General features: G+C 40.0%; 1 protein-coding gene across 1 annotated transcript; it reads right to left on the bottom strand.

Moving 5' to 3' along the window:
- Positions 1–2,527: 2,527 nt before the first annotated feature.
- LOC139416526 (exosome component 10) lies at positions 2,528–14,886 on the bottom strand. The gene is made up of 25 exons (XM_071165228.1): positions 14,697–14,886; positions 13,898–14,034; positions 13,252–13,375; positions 13,041–13,145; positions 11,615–11,780; positions 11,269–11,377; positions 11,103–11,178; positions 7,731–7,841; positions 7,414–7,557; positions 7,074–7,264; positions 6,753–6,909; positions 6,498–6,646; positions 6,193–6,243; positions 5,975–6,086; positions 5,112–5,159; positions 4,926–5,001; positions 4,720–4,829; positions 4,478–4,567; positions 4,326–4,394; positions 4,077–4,170; positions 3,914–3,987; positions 3,640–3,817; positions 3,430–3,494; positions 3,175–3,251; positions 2,528–2,879 (listed from the first exon to the last, which is right to left on the bottom strand). The coding sequence occupies exons 1-25, from the start codon at positions 14,808–14,810 to the stop codon at positions 2,849–2,851; spliced, it is 2,658 nt and encodes an 885-aa protein (XP_071021329.1). The 5' UTR covers positions 14,811–14,886; the 3' UTR covers positions 2,528–2,848.
- Positions 14,887–15,259: the final 373 nt, after the last annotated feature.

The following is a 15,259-nucleotide window of genomic DNA, read 5'->3' as shown; positions in this document are numbered from 1 at the left end:
TAGCTACGGGAAGTTGTTTTGAGTAGCGGGTGCTGAACACAAAATACAAAAAAGAAATCACCTTTATAATAAAAGCATTGCATGCATCTATGCAGATTAACACAATCCAATTCCTAATGTGATGAGCAGCCTAAGCAAAGGACAAGACTCGGTAACAGTATCACTGCAGCCTAAATTCATTTAACTCATGGCTGTTTGCAAAAACGCCTGTTGTGAACAGTACGCACATTTCTTTATAGGTTACCGCAAAATTACAATGGGTTTGTGTGTGAATGAGAGAGCGAGATAAGAGGGGTGTTGTAACTAAATGAATATACGCAAAATTGTGGCTAATAAAACTGAGCACAAAAATAAACGGTTTCAATACCATTGACAGCTATGCGAGCCATTGCGGAAAAAAAAACTCTGCCTTGTATCCAGCACTGGCAGGTGGAAAACTCACAGGGCCTTGCCCAGCACTGTTTTGCTTAGTGGTCTTGTAAGCCTATATGCTTGACATTATTAGGAGCAGACCTGCGAGCCATGGGTGAGAAAATGCCACGTTCCTAATCTAATATTGTTCTCATTCCCCTTTCGCCAAGTTTAGAATTGTAAAAAAAAATAGAAAGATTCTCTACCCCCAACTTCATCGCAGGAAAACATGGTTTGGGATGAAAATCGCTATTGGTGTAAAGAGAAGACAATGAGATGGTCTTTTACTTATCAAAATTCAACAACTTGAGCGAACAGTAGCCTCTCTTATTGGCACCAGCGGGGAGCATTGTCCATATCCCCGGTGACTCTATATCACTGGGTCAGTGCCACTGGAAACATTTTTGGACAATAATTTCCTCTTCCAGGTTAGATGGACTTCATATTGTACAATTTGTGTCTACCCTTTCCAAAGGCCTAGATTAGATGGTTGCAAACAAGGTTGTTTTTATTGATCTGTTTGTCATTGTCAGCAGTAGCCTATAGGACTATTCTACCCTGTACATTTTTGTCACATTAAAAAAATATTCTGCCACTGTCTCCAGACAGTGTAAAATTGTATGAAATGGGTTTTACAAACACAAAAAACATCTTATATAGCCTAGGCTTACTCTACGCCACTAGTCTTTTTTGTGAACAGTGATTGAAGTTATGTGACTAATCTACTGATCACAGGAATAGTAGGCTCTTACATAAGTCTCCAAATGTGATGATCGATGCAAGGAATGCTTTATTTACTTTTTTTTAATGGTGAAAATTTGCTTCCCCAAATTTGAAAGTCAGAGACCCGACTCAACTCAAGCTAAACTGTCTATCGTACAGCAGAGCACCTATCCAACTCCAAACTCCCACAAGAGCATATCATGAGCACGCCGGGACCCATATATAAATATCCCATGTTTTTTTTCACTCCCCTACCCCAATCCCATGATCATTTATCTAAACAACACAAAGTGAAAATCTTACAAGTTCTTGCAGTTTTACCATCTAATCACCCCTACTTCATGGCATGGATCAAATCATTACAGATGTCATAATTGGCAGCGCAGTTTAGGTCATAAAGGCTTCTGGGGTAACTCAAGTCAGGTTTTCAAAATACTCTTGAAAATTGTAATAGTAGAATGCACAAGGTTTAATTGGGTAGTGCAGCAGTTTTCCTCTTATCCTGTCAATCATTGCATACCTTACAGAGCCATTTATAAATTGTCAGAAATGTCCAGATCAACTACCCCAACTAATCAGCTAATGTTTTTTAGCCCATAGATTGTTGTAATGTTTAAGTCACTTAAACTTAAGTCACTAAAACAGTTTGTGTCATGAGCCGTGCTTATATAAATAGATGTGGTGTGCGTGCAGGGGCGGGATGTTCCCCTACGCTTAAGTTTAGGAACACCTGACCTACTGTATTGGAGAGGAGTTTGAGATTAAGAGTTTCAGTGATAAGCACAAAGTTCGTAATTTTTTTACATTTATAATTAAGCGCTCCTCCTGCACACCCCTCGCCCCAGTTTCGGAACAATGCATTAGGTAGTCAGATAATTTGTCGTGTTGTTTCAGTCAACTGAAATGAAAATTCCTTTTTGTTAATTTTTTTCTGGGTCTATTTAGTCAGTTATAATCCCGTCAATTGCCACTGAAAAATAGGTGTTTGAAAAAAAAAGCACAAATCCGCCGCTGTGGATAAAAGCTTCTGCTAAATGGCATATAATATACAGTATATTTTGTCCATTTATCATCTGCGTATTTTGAGGTAGCTTAGAATAGATACTTTGCCAATTTGTTAACTTTTTTTTCTGTCTTTACAAGATAGTATCAGTCAACAGGCATTAATACACACTTTTTCAAAGCAACAGTCAGTATAACAATGGGGATTTCCTACGCTCCTGTTCTTTGGCTCTCCCCTCAACCATTACTTTCAGCCAGGTATAATAGAACTTGTTGCCCATTAGACAACAGTCACTGGTTGCTGTTAATTTACAAAACTAATCTAGGAAAGGTACTCAATTTATGAAAACTACTGCAAATGTCTTCAAAATGATCATTCCCAAAGTCTGCATAGTTTTGACCAGTTCCTCTTTTAATGAGCGGCAGCCAATAACTGTATGAGCTATAACAACAAGTGTGGTTAAAAATGTACCTGAAAGTCTAGTCTGAATGTTTGCAAGCACATTTTGTAAAGATTCCATCAACAAATAAAATAAGACAAATTCCCTTAAAAACTATTTTAATAAGCAGGCTGCAAATACTTTGTTAAAGAAAAAAATATTTTGTGCAACATTGTACTAACATAGGGTAACTAGATCCACACACAAAAAAATCTAATTTTAAAACAGGTTTCCTTTTTGAGAAGAGAAGAAAGGTTCATTGATGGGTAGACCTATCTTTTAGGCCAGTTACGACAGAATCCCCTGCAAGATGAATAAAGAAAACCAACACAGTGATATTAGTAGAACAATCAAAACTGGAATTGTGATAGAAAATTAATATGCACGTCACAATGGTAAAATGTAAACTGGAGATACCCGCCATTTTCTAGCAAAAGTAGAAGAGATTGTTAACTGTAAACAGTTTTAGGTGGCTAGCTAAACACCATGCCTAATTGTGGCTAAGCAATTAACTTATTTACTGTTAATTAGCCACAGAAAATATCTTTGCGAGCAAGTGCGATGGTGTCTCCAAAACAGCAAGCATGGATCTTGTTACCTTTCGGATTTTCCACCAAAAAAGGACATACTTCGGTTTCCAGCACAGGCATTCGATTTTTGTGCTTTTGCATTTTTCTACAGAAACCAAAAGGAATGTTCACTTGATATTACAATAGCCATGAGAACTGTTACTTTTCCACAAATATCTTGCCAGCGTTAAAGGTAGACTTAGCAATATGACATTGAATGCACAATGTACACACAGTGGGTTAATTTGGCAAATGTAATAATTATAACTTGATGTTAACAATACCTTTTTCCTGGGTTCATGACCTTGTCTGTCTGGATCAAACTGTTTACCATCATTTCCTTTGGCCCCTAGAACATCACAAAATTATTTATTTCACCACATACAATGAGAAAGGAAGGTCATGTGTGGAGATGCAAAATAATCGCATCAACCAACTACAAATATCATGACCAAAGTCAGATAGAACATAAACAAATACATGTGGTTGCGTACCAGCAAAGACTTTGAAATCTGACTGGCTGTAGTCATACGGTTTGAAAACTAGAGGTGTTGTAGAGTCCTCGTTTTTCTTCACAGCAGCTTTCATTAGTTTCTTGTTAGGTTTTGGGGTCGACTCTCCTGTCTCACTGGCAACCCTCTCCCTTTTCTTTCCTCCTGGTTTTATAGATTCCTGATGGAAATGTAAACACAATGTAATGAGATAACTTGCCTGCACAGAATTGAAAATGTTTTCTTATAGCTCTGAAGAAATGTGAAAACTACTCACTGAAGCTTGCTGGCGCACAGTCGCAACATTTTGAAGTGATTCCTGGTAGCTCTGCTTGGCCTTCTTCCTTTCCTCTGTAGGACAATATATCTCGCAATATTCACAAAGGATGGTTTGAAATAACTTTAGAAAGTTAATGTGAATCAAGTCAAGTACACCACACCTGCTACTGCCTTTGCCTCTTCCTTCGCTTTCTTTTTGGCCTCTACCTCCTTCTGCTGCTGTTCCACACTCTGCAGCTTCCATCTATTACTGATCTGTTGAAACATAGTGGATAATATAACACAAGCAGGACAAATGAAGTTCGACAGTTCTAACTTCAAGATAATATTGACCATCTTCGAGGTCAGATTTCAGTGGCATAATTTCTGCCACAATCATTATGTACAAATATCAATGAATTAATAAATACCTCATATATTTTCGTAGAGGGGTCGAACTTAGCATTTTTGGAGATATGGATGTCGTTTGACGGTAGATACTAAAAACAAGAGGATGCATTATAGCAACACAAACAAAACACATTATTGGTTAACCACGCATTACCAGGTCATTGCATTTTACCATTCGGAAAGGGTTCTGAAATGACTCGACAACCCTGCATGCTTTCTGTTGAGCCACTGTGAGGTGACCAGGGTCTTTGACGGTGTCCTCCTTCAAAAGAAGCACAAAACACGCAAGTCACCAACCGAGATCATTACAGTCACATTTCAAACAGTCTTATAACAGACAACAAATCTGAGCGGTGTACTGTAGTGTACCATTCATTCATGGGCCAAAACACAACCAGACATCATAGTTCTTACCTCAAACAATGTGATTTTCGCTGAAACTACTAGACCCATCATTTTATGCATGTCAACCTCCTCTCCCTGCTCCTCTTCAGAAAAGAGTGCCCCCTTTTTGGTTGAGAGTTCTGAAAGTAGACGCAAAGTACATTTTCATTTGTTTAATTGACTATAGCCAAGGACAACATAATTAATGTTAACAATGGACTTAAGATATATCTTACCATCTGGGGTAAAGCTGGGGATATCACTTTCAGAGACTCTGGATGTATCATGAGGACCAAAAAGAGGAATTTCTGGCTGCAAAAAGAACCAATGCATGGCACTTCAGATAGGCAGTTTTGCTCAGAAATGACCTGTGAAAATGTATAACCAAGTGGATGTGGTATCAATTAACTAGTTTTACAAACCTTTTTTATGGGCGTGAGTGTTTTCTTCTTGTCAGCCACAATTTCAGCCTATATACACACACACACACACACACGGAAAACATTGATTAAAGTGAAATCCATGGTATAAAACGCAGGGGGCAAACTACATGCCCTCCATGACACCTACAGCACCCGATGTGACAGAAAGGCCAAAAAGATCATAAAGGACAACAACCTCCCGAGCCACTGCCTATTCACACCACTACCATCCAGAAGGCAGGTCAGTACAGGTTCATCAAAGCTAGGACGGAGAGACTGAAAAACAGATTCTATCTCAAGGCCATCAGACTGTTAAAACAGCAATCACTAATTCAGAGGCTGCTACCTAATTTGAGACCCAATCACTGGCCACTTTAATAAATGGATCACTAGTCACTTTAAACAATGTTCACATAGCTTACATTACTCATATCATATGTATATACAGTTTTTTATACCATCGTTTGCACCTTGCCTACGCCGCCCTGCCATCACTCATCCATATATTTATTTATATGTACATATTCTCATTCACCCTTTTAGATGTGTGTATTGGATAGTTGTTGGGGAATTGTTAATTACTTGTTAGATATTACCGCACTGTCGGAACTAGAAGCACAAACACTCACATTAACATCTGCTAACATCATCTGTATGTTACCAGAAAAATCTGATTTTATTAGAGTACCTTTATTCACTAGTTACTTATTTGACACAATAACAGCATCAAGTCACCCAAATCAAGATGTGTCAGGCTGGTTAGCGAGGTTGTCATCATTGAAAATAGATAACTCAATTAATTCAGGTAGTTGATTGAGGTTAAATGTAGTAAACAATCAACACTGCCCCCAGACATGTCTCACCTTGAGAAGGGGCATCTCCCGGGCCTGCTGCACCAATAGGTGGAGCTCGTTGACCTGCTGCCGCACCAATGGGGGGACAGGGTTACAGCAAGCGATGATGCCTTGAGGCTCTCTGGTAGAAGAAAAACAGATGGGGATTGTTTAACATGGTATTAATGTTTGTGTGTGTGCATGTATACAGGTGTGTGTTTTTTGGGGGGACCGGCATCTCAACTTACTTGGGCAGGATGTCAGAGATCTTAATCATCATATGATTGGGCAGGACATATCTGAAACACATGGCAAGCAAGTTTAAATACAAGTCATATACTTAACAAAAACCGTTGCCATTTTCATTATTTCTATCTCAGTTTGAGATGCTTACTGGGGAAAAAGGGCAGCAAATTTAAAAACAGTTGTATGTAGCAGACAGTATAAAGCTGGCTTTCATAGACCAACTTCACAATCCAAACCAAATACTCTTGAGCATCAGGATCCTAAGCGAGCAAACGACAAATGGGTCCATAGGCAAGACCCTCCCTACCCAGTGCTCTCATCCTCCTGTCTGGCCAGCTTGTCCCTCCAGCCGTACAGCAGTCGGAAGGCAGTTAGCTGCTGCGTGTTGAACGCCTTCTTCTGCTTCCTCAGCAGGTCCATGTAGGAGTCCTCGGTGAAGAGCGGCTTCATGTATTTCTGCAGAGAGGGGTTTTCACTGTTATTGTCTGAACAAGTTAACAAGGGAATTAGGCCTAGGTGGTGCGGTAATGTTCAGTCGCGCTATTCAGCTCGAGAAGTGTACCTTCAATGAGATGTCTTTGCTTTTGTGCCAGACCATCTGCAGCAGGGCAGGCTGCCCATTGCCCACTTCCCACAGGTCCACCCTCAGCCGATCGTAGACATAGAGGAGGTAGTGGGTATCTGCCCGGGCATACTGAAACATCTCATCTGGCAAAGGCCTAGGGAAAATCAAAAGCAATTCAATCAAATCATATTTTGCTCCCAGGCCAACATGAACAGCTTTAAGTGAAAACTATTTAGTACACATTCATGAACAATCAGAGCACACATGAACATCTACAACATCAAAGTGCATAATAGAGGGTTAGCGAAATGACATTACCGTATTCTCCAGTCTGCCAGTTGGTAGCGTTTGTCAGAGTCCACGTTGCAGAACAGCTTAAGCAAGTGGTCAAGTGAGTGCCTGCCCAGGTTAAGGGTACGTGACGCCTGGTGAGTGTCAAACATGTTGACAATGTAAAGGCCCAAATCCTTTTGCAGCCACTCAATATCAGAGTCTGCACCATGGAAAACCTGCGAAAGCCATATAAACCTACATTAGTGACTCAAATTCTAGGCTATACTGAAGTTTCTGTAAAATGAAATGCTAAGCCTGCTACCATTGCCATTATTGGGCATTGGGCTGTGAAATACAAAATGTGCTTAGACAACCAGGCAATGACCTTGACGATGGCGGGATCTGTGAAAGCCTCATTGAGTATATACAGCTCACTACGCAGCTCCAAGGTGTCTATAATGAAGTCTTCATCCCGTGTAGAAATCTGCATCAGGCAGGTGATGCCCAAAAAACTTCTGTAGGAGTGGTGCTAAGAGAGAAGATACACGATTCAACAGAAAATCCAGGTTGGGTAAGACAGATGAGAGGTCACAAAAGGCTAAAACTAGCAAGCGTTAATTTTCCCCATCTTTAAAGCTTAGTTGTTTGAGGTACAATTTATATTGTCTCAGACAGAGGAACGTGTAAAACCCTCAATTGTACCTCCAGATCTACTGCAAACTCTGACGTCTTGGCCAGTTTCTCGTTTACTGCCACCAGATCCTCCAGATTGTCAATGAATGAGCACTTTGTCTCAGCAAGTGGTTTGTACATCTGAAAAATCAAAACACAGAAAATGAAGTCTGGCATCAATTGAGAAAATGTTTTTTTTGTTTTTGTATGATACATTTGCTTATTTGTGCCAGAGGCGAACTTGACTAATATTAGCTTTCAATAAAGATATCCAGCAATGTCAAGGTCAACAAAGTGTCAGGCATCATGGTCAAAATGCTTCATGACCGTGTCAAAGTGTATTTAGCTATTCAAAAATAAAAGTGACACCGGATGGACTTGACAAGGTCTCAGGCATGATAATGCACATTTTTGTTTGTAGTAAAGTAGCCCAATGTTGCAGGTTTTGATGAATATATTATTGTAATCTGCAAAAAGTGCCTCTGTGGGGTATTTTCAAGTGAAAATATTGCACTTTATTATTTTCTTTATACTTTCATGTTTTTTTTTTTATTGACTCTCCCCTTTAACTGCCCCTAATACAGGGATGCAAACTAGACACCTTTCGGCGAAATTCGCCGTTTTGAATCCAAAATAGTTTGGGGAGGGGGCGGCTTTGGATGACGACTGGTTGTATGCGAACGAGTGATGCGCGTTTGGAGCAATACTGGGTGTATCTAAGCCAATCATTCACATAAAAGAATGCAGCACGTGACTGAAGAGAGAAGAGACAACCAATTCGCTAGTTACAACATCGGCGCGCGCTCGGAAAGAGGCGATAACGAAGAGGTAGGTGAGAAGCCTGACCACGGAGACCGGGGTGAGAAGGTGATGCAGCGTACTTCATGAGCTGTAACCGAAAACTGGCATTTAGAAAATTTGAGGTGAGGGAGAAAGTGTGGTGGAACAAGTATTGTTAGCATTGTTAAGTATCTTACTAGCTGGATCGAATTATCCGTTATAGCTTGCCAGAGAAATGTTGAGCAAGTTTAGCCAACTGAACTGATCAAATAATTTAGTTTATGATGTGAAAATAAAGTCAGACAGCTAACGTTAGCTAGCTAATGTTACAACATCAGATGAACCAACGTTAGTAACCTAACCAATTCGATCTAGTATGAACTGGTAACGTTATACCACTCCTTGCCGTTCATCAAGTTAGAACGTGTTAGTTGCTTACTGGACCCGGGCAATCTGAAATGTTAACTAGCTAACGAACTATCTACTATCTGTGAACTAATGTTTTCCCTCTACAGTACAGCAAGTTAATTTTCAGAATGAGAGAATTGTGTGAAAATGAGGCATTGCTTGTTAAACAGTTAGTGTCGCTGGAGCTGGCTTAAGCTGGATGCCACTATAAAGGTGAAAGGACCACCACACATTTTCCCCCTTTTTCAATACAGTGGATAAAAAGGGGTATAGAGGGTGTATTCTCTGCCTGAAAGAGATCAATTATTCCAACAAAGGGTATCATGCTCTGCTGGCACATTGTACACTTTCTGCCTGTGGAAATCTGTTCTACAATGTAATAATGTGCAGTAGCCCAAAGATATTGCTTTTGTTGTTTTCAACTTGACAGTAACACTTGTGAGTGAGGGGGGATTATTACATTTTTTACTCAGTGAACTTTATTTTTGCACACATGTAGCCTTGTGCACTTGATCGATGGCCACTATAATAGAGCAAAAATAGAATGCCTCTGTTTCTTTATTTCTACTTAAGATGTTTTTCCCCCAAGTGCAATATTTAGATGTGTGTGGTCACAAGCATTCGATTATAAAGGCTGTCATGGCTAACAGCAAAATCAGTGTATTGTTTTTTTCTTAACTTGAGTGCCATTTGCAATAAAGTCGAGGAAACAAATAATTGGAATGCTTTCCTTACATTTTTTAAAGCTGTGAGTTAGGTTCACATTAACCACTTTATTTTACACAGATTGATCATGTAGATAAAATATTCTTTGTTTAATTAGTTAACCTGCATTTCCCCCTAGAAGGGATTTTTTTTGCATGTTTCAGTGCAAAAAAGAAGAAGAAAAGTAACCTTTATGGACCCTCACCAGTTTGCATCCCTGCTAATAGTCCAAGTTTGCCAACACAACAGTGGTGGGCCTGATAGTAGACGAGACAGGGAGCAGGTGAGAGCACTTGCAGTGGAAAATGACATCTCCCTCAATGTCAGCTAAACCAAGGCGATCGTGGACTACCGGACACAGGAGGGGACACCCCCAACCTCCATCAACAGGTTGCAGTAGAGGGTCAAAATATTCAAGTTCCTTGGCATACACATCACAGAGGACCTGACATGGACCAATCACACAGACAGTGGTGAACACACAACAGCACCTCTTCAACTTCAGGCAACTGAACTTTGCATGGAACCTCGGATCCTCAAGAAGTTCTATAGCCGCACCAATGAGCATCTTGACTGACTAAATCACTACGTGGTAGGGAAACTGCACCGCACACAACCGCAAGGCTCTACAGAGGGTGGTGAGGATGGCTCAACACATCACCGGAGGCAGGCTCCCTACCCTCCAGGACATTTATAGCATCCGGTATCTGAGGAAGGCCCGGAAGATCAAGGACTTCAGTCACTCGGGCCATGGACAGTTAACTCTTAACATCTGACCAACAGGCTCTGAGACAGCTTCTACTACCAGGCCATCAGACAGCTAACCCTAGCTGTCTACCTGCTCAGACCTGCACCATAGAGACTATTTGCACTGACTCTCCACTCAAGCACACAACCACAAAGTCAATACTGCTGTTCTATTTTATACTATTTATTCAACTGCGCGGCCAAAACACTATCCAGTTTATATTTGTATACAGTCATACTTGTCATGGCACATTAATTTGTACTGTATATACTATTGTGCACATAGTTATAATACTATGTATATACCTAATTTTTATTTGACCTTTGTATATTATTGATATTGTACTGCAATGTTGAGTGAGCTAGCACAAACACACTACTGTACTTTTATATCTGCAGTGAACTGTGTATGAGACTAACAATTAGATTGCTCAAGTTGACTCTTAATGGACTCAAAGTGAGGTGTATAATCATTGATCTACAAATAATATTCCCTGCTAAATAATAGGTTTTGTGCGATCATCAAGATTCACAGAGCCTCCCCTGACTCAGGCAATCCGCTCACCAAACACACACACGCACAACCAGACATTGATTGGAGACATCTTGTGTAAATAACATTTCCTCTGACCTTTTACCTGCAGCGACACTAGCAAGATAATGCTTGAAATACCGGTAACTGCAGTGTTATTTTATCGCTCAAAACGCAGGATCCTAGTTATGACGCTATACCTCAAATAAAGTGTTAACCAAACCATTTACCTGGGGTTCAGGCTTGGACAGAAGATTCTCGGGTAACGCAAGGTGATCCAGTTCGTATTGGTATGGGTGAGCGAACCTATGGAGGAAAAATGATAGCAATGTCAGATGGGATGTTAGCACATTTCAACCTTGGAACAAGAGAGTACATCGACTTAGAATGTCTTACATGTCTTCTACATGCTCCTGAGTTCTCTGCTGGTGAATGAAATCAGCCAGGGCGGCAGGGACATCCAAATCCTCTGGTCTCTCTTTGCGAATGTGTTTGTTGGTAAAATCTACAACAGGAAAGACGGAATCAATGGACATCTTCTTCGCACTTCATTATTGCATGTACAATTTATTTAATTGGTACTTTTTAGTAAATCATTTTGTATTTTTGGCAACTACATGGAACACAATCAATTATATTGGGTAATACAATGCTGATGTGTAATTTCTAAATACCAGGAAAGTGTTGGCACAAAAATATGTTACAACTGAATTTATTTGAAACTATGGCAAACGCGACCTACATGAAGGAAGTGGTTTTATTGCATTGGGCTTGACGAAGATCTTTGGAGTAAACGGTGTGTTGCTATTGTCAACTTTTTCCCGGAATTTCAACTGAGGTCTGGTGACGTTTTTGGCTTGGAGGAGTCGGAATGTCTCTGAACTACGTCCAGAACCAGAGTCACCCCCCTGTTCAATAAAGACAAAAAACAATCAATAATAATACCATACCATTCCAAACAACGTTATAAACATTAACTTTTCATTAGATGTGGACATTTTTATCTCCACTTCCTACCGCCAAAAGGACAACCGGTAAAGTACACTAGCTTTCAAAAGTTCGGGGTCACTTATAAATGTCCTTGTTTTTTGAAAGAAAAGCACATTTTAGTCCATTGAAATAACACAAATTGATCAGAAATACAATGTAGAAATTGTTAATGTTGTAAACGACTATTGTAGCTGGAAACGGACGATTTTGAATGGAATATCTACTTAGGCGTACAGATGCCCATTATCAGCAACCATCACTCCTGTGTTCCAATGGCACGTTGTGTTAGCTAATCCAAGTTTATCATTTTAAAAGGCTAATTGATCATTAGAAACCACCTTTGAAATTAAATGTTAGCACAGCTGAAAACCGAGGCGTTTTTCTCAAACTAGACATTAATGTACTCAGTTGTGCACCGGGGCCTCCCACTCCTCTTTCTATTCTGGTTAGAGCCAGTTTGCGCTGTTCTATGAAGGAAGTAGTACACAGCGTTGTACAAGACCTTCAGTTTATTGGCAATTTCTCACATGGAATAGCCCTCATTTCTCAGAACAAGAATATACTGACTAGTTTCTGAAGAAAGTTCTTTGTTTCTGGTCATTTTGAGCCTGCAATCGAACCCACAAATGCTGATGCTCCAGATACCCAACTAGTCTATAGAAGGCCAGTTTTATTGCTACTTTAATTAAAACAGTTTATTATGTTAGCTGTGCTAACATAATTGCAAAAGGGTTTTCTAATGATCAACGAGACATAAAATTATAAACTTGGATTAGCTAACAATGTGCCATTGGAACACAGGAGTGGTGGTGTTGGTTGCTGATAAATGGAGATATTTCATTAAAAAGAATCTGCCGTTTCCAACTACAATAGTAATTTACAAAATGAATGTTTACACTAGATTTGATCAATTTGATGTTATTTTAATGGACAAAAAATTTGCTTTTCTTTAAAAAACAATGACATTTCTAAGTGATCCCTAAACTTAGGAACGGCAGTGGATGTTTAAATGTTTATCAACATTCTGTCTGGTAGAGATTATTGCGTCTTTTTTTACAGCGACTTCTTTCACACTGATATGTATGGAGTAACCATGATAACAGTTGTGATGTTTAGACAATAGTTCTGAAAGGTTTGTTATTTTGTGGCCCCTGTGCCAAGAAGCTTTGTTTCTGCACCTTACGATTCCAACTGGATACGACGATCTTAGGGGGCTGAAAACCTGCGGGCATGACAGGTTGCTGGCTCCTGTTGACTCCGGCAGCATCATCAAGCAGAATACCCTGAAAATCAATTTTTAAAAAGTGTTGACTTCAGAATAATTCCCAAAATAATGGGGAATTAGAAAAGTCATTAGTTCAGAATATGCTGCCACTTTGGTATACATACCACTTTCTCAAGAATGACATCATTGGAGTCAACCACCAAGTCAAATCTTTCCTCCAACCCCGTCAGTTTGTTGCGGTCTCTCATGTGAGCTCTGCAGCCATGGTGGTGCATTATCTGACTCATACTGACCATGGGAAGAAAAAGACAAACATGTTGGGAAGATAGTGCATGAGCGACTTATGCCAACCATTTTTCTTGGCAGCAATGTCAAACTGTTTACAATCCAGTACTACTTTACCAGTATGTACATGTGGCCCGACCACAGCCAAGGGCCATTTTCTTATTTTCTTACCTTAGCTGTGGTATATTGGCCATATACCACAAATACCCAGGGTGCCTTATTGCTATTATAAACTGGTTACCAAAGTAATTGGAGCAGTAAAAATAAATAAAAATTATACCCGTGGTATATGGTCTGATATACCATGACTGTCAGCCAATCAGCATTCAGGCCTGATGATGTGAAGAGGCTCATAATAATGACTGGAGTAAATGGAATGGTATCAAACGTATGGAAACCATGAGTTCGATAAGATTTCATGAATTCCATTCAAGTCATTACTATGATCCCATCCTCCCCACTTATGGCACCTGCACCTCCTGTGAAATAAAGCAATGCATTACGGGGTTACAAATTATTACTCACCAATGCAACAGTCCATCTCCTTGAGTTTCACAGAATTCTTGAAATCCCGGAAAGCTGCGATATAAGTCATATTCATCCCCTACTTGCGGTAGACTGGCAGATGCCTTAGTAGCTGCTACGACAGTGCCCAGTCCATACTATAGAAGAGAAAGAAAGGGTAAGGATTAGTCAAAGTTAAAATTACCTTTATGCATAATGCAGCTAGCTAGCGTCACCAAAGATGTATATACTGACAAGATACATGGTTAAATGCTACTAGCCTCATACCATGAATAGCAATCTCAGACAACTCCGAAAGGGTTTTTTCTCAGTTTCTGGGATGTCACGTGTCTTACTTACAGCAGTACACTCTTAACTACTTAAGCATTGCGAAACTTCTATTTGAGTAAATAAACCAACCTCACGTAGAAAATAAGTCATATATGTTGTTGTTGTTGTTGACCCAATGTGATATTCTCATTGACTTCTACACAAAATATCCTTGCTTGTCGAAACAACTCCACCTGCTGGTGGCTGAGGGAGACAGGTTTTACGCTGAGTTGGGCCTCTCTGGTATTACTGTGAGAGGATTCTCGCTAGCGAGAAGTGGAACCTGGCGTGACCATCCTGAACACCCGAGACAAAGCTCTTGCTTATGTTGTGTACGAATTATTTTTTGTTAGAATCCATGTTAAAACATTAGTTAGGCTTGCTAACGTAGCTGAAGCTACTATTAGGAGACATATAGCTAGTTAGCTAACGTTAGCTGTTCCACGTTTTACATGCTGCAGACACAGTACAACTCGTTAGTCAGCACTACCTTCACAAATGCATCCACATCCTTGAAACCGGGACAAAATTCGTTGTCCACACCAGCTGGGTCTTCGTTAACAGATTGATTATTATTTTGTTTGTCACTGTTTGAAGAATCCATCTCTAATGTCTGTACATGCGAGTGGCAGGAAACAACCGCGCTTGGTTTTTCTTCTTCACCGTTGGGTTTTATGGGTAACACTAACATTAGATGAGCAATAGCGCCACTAACCGGACTGGAGTATAGAGCAGCGACAGAACGCACCATATTTTAGTTGTTTTGAGTAACTTTGAAAAATATATATAGCATATATCACTCACATACAATTAAAACCCCCCAAATGACTAGAGTGCCCTTAGTAAAATAACCCTAAAATTGTTTGTCCTGTCCCCCATCTCCCACTGCTCAATAGCCTATGATCTATCAACTTGCACCCACCCTGTGTTGGCACTACTGTGAACTGCACAAATATTTTGTTACGCTTTGTGTAGGCATAGGTTAATTAAAGGGCGGGCCTATTTTTGCGGACCCTGCTTCTATTTCTCTCCTCACACAAGTCCACAAGGCTG

This window comes from Oncorhynchus clarkii, chromosome 9 (assembly GCF_045791955.1).
Source record: "Oncorhynchus clarkii lewisi isolate Uvic-CL-2024 chromosome 9, UVic_Ocla_1.0, whole genome shotgun sequence".
Lineage (NCBI taxonomy): Eukaryota > Metazoa > Chordata > Actinopteri > Salmoniformes > Salmonidae > Oncorhynchus > Oncorhynchus clarkii.
The sequence above is the reverse complement of the archived record's forward strand: the minus strand, read 5'-3'. Positions and strand labels throughout refer to the sequence as shown.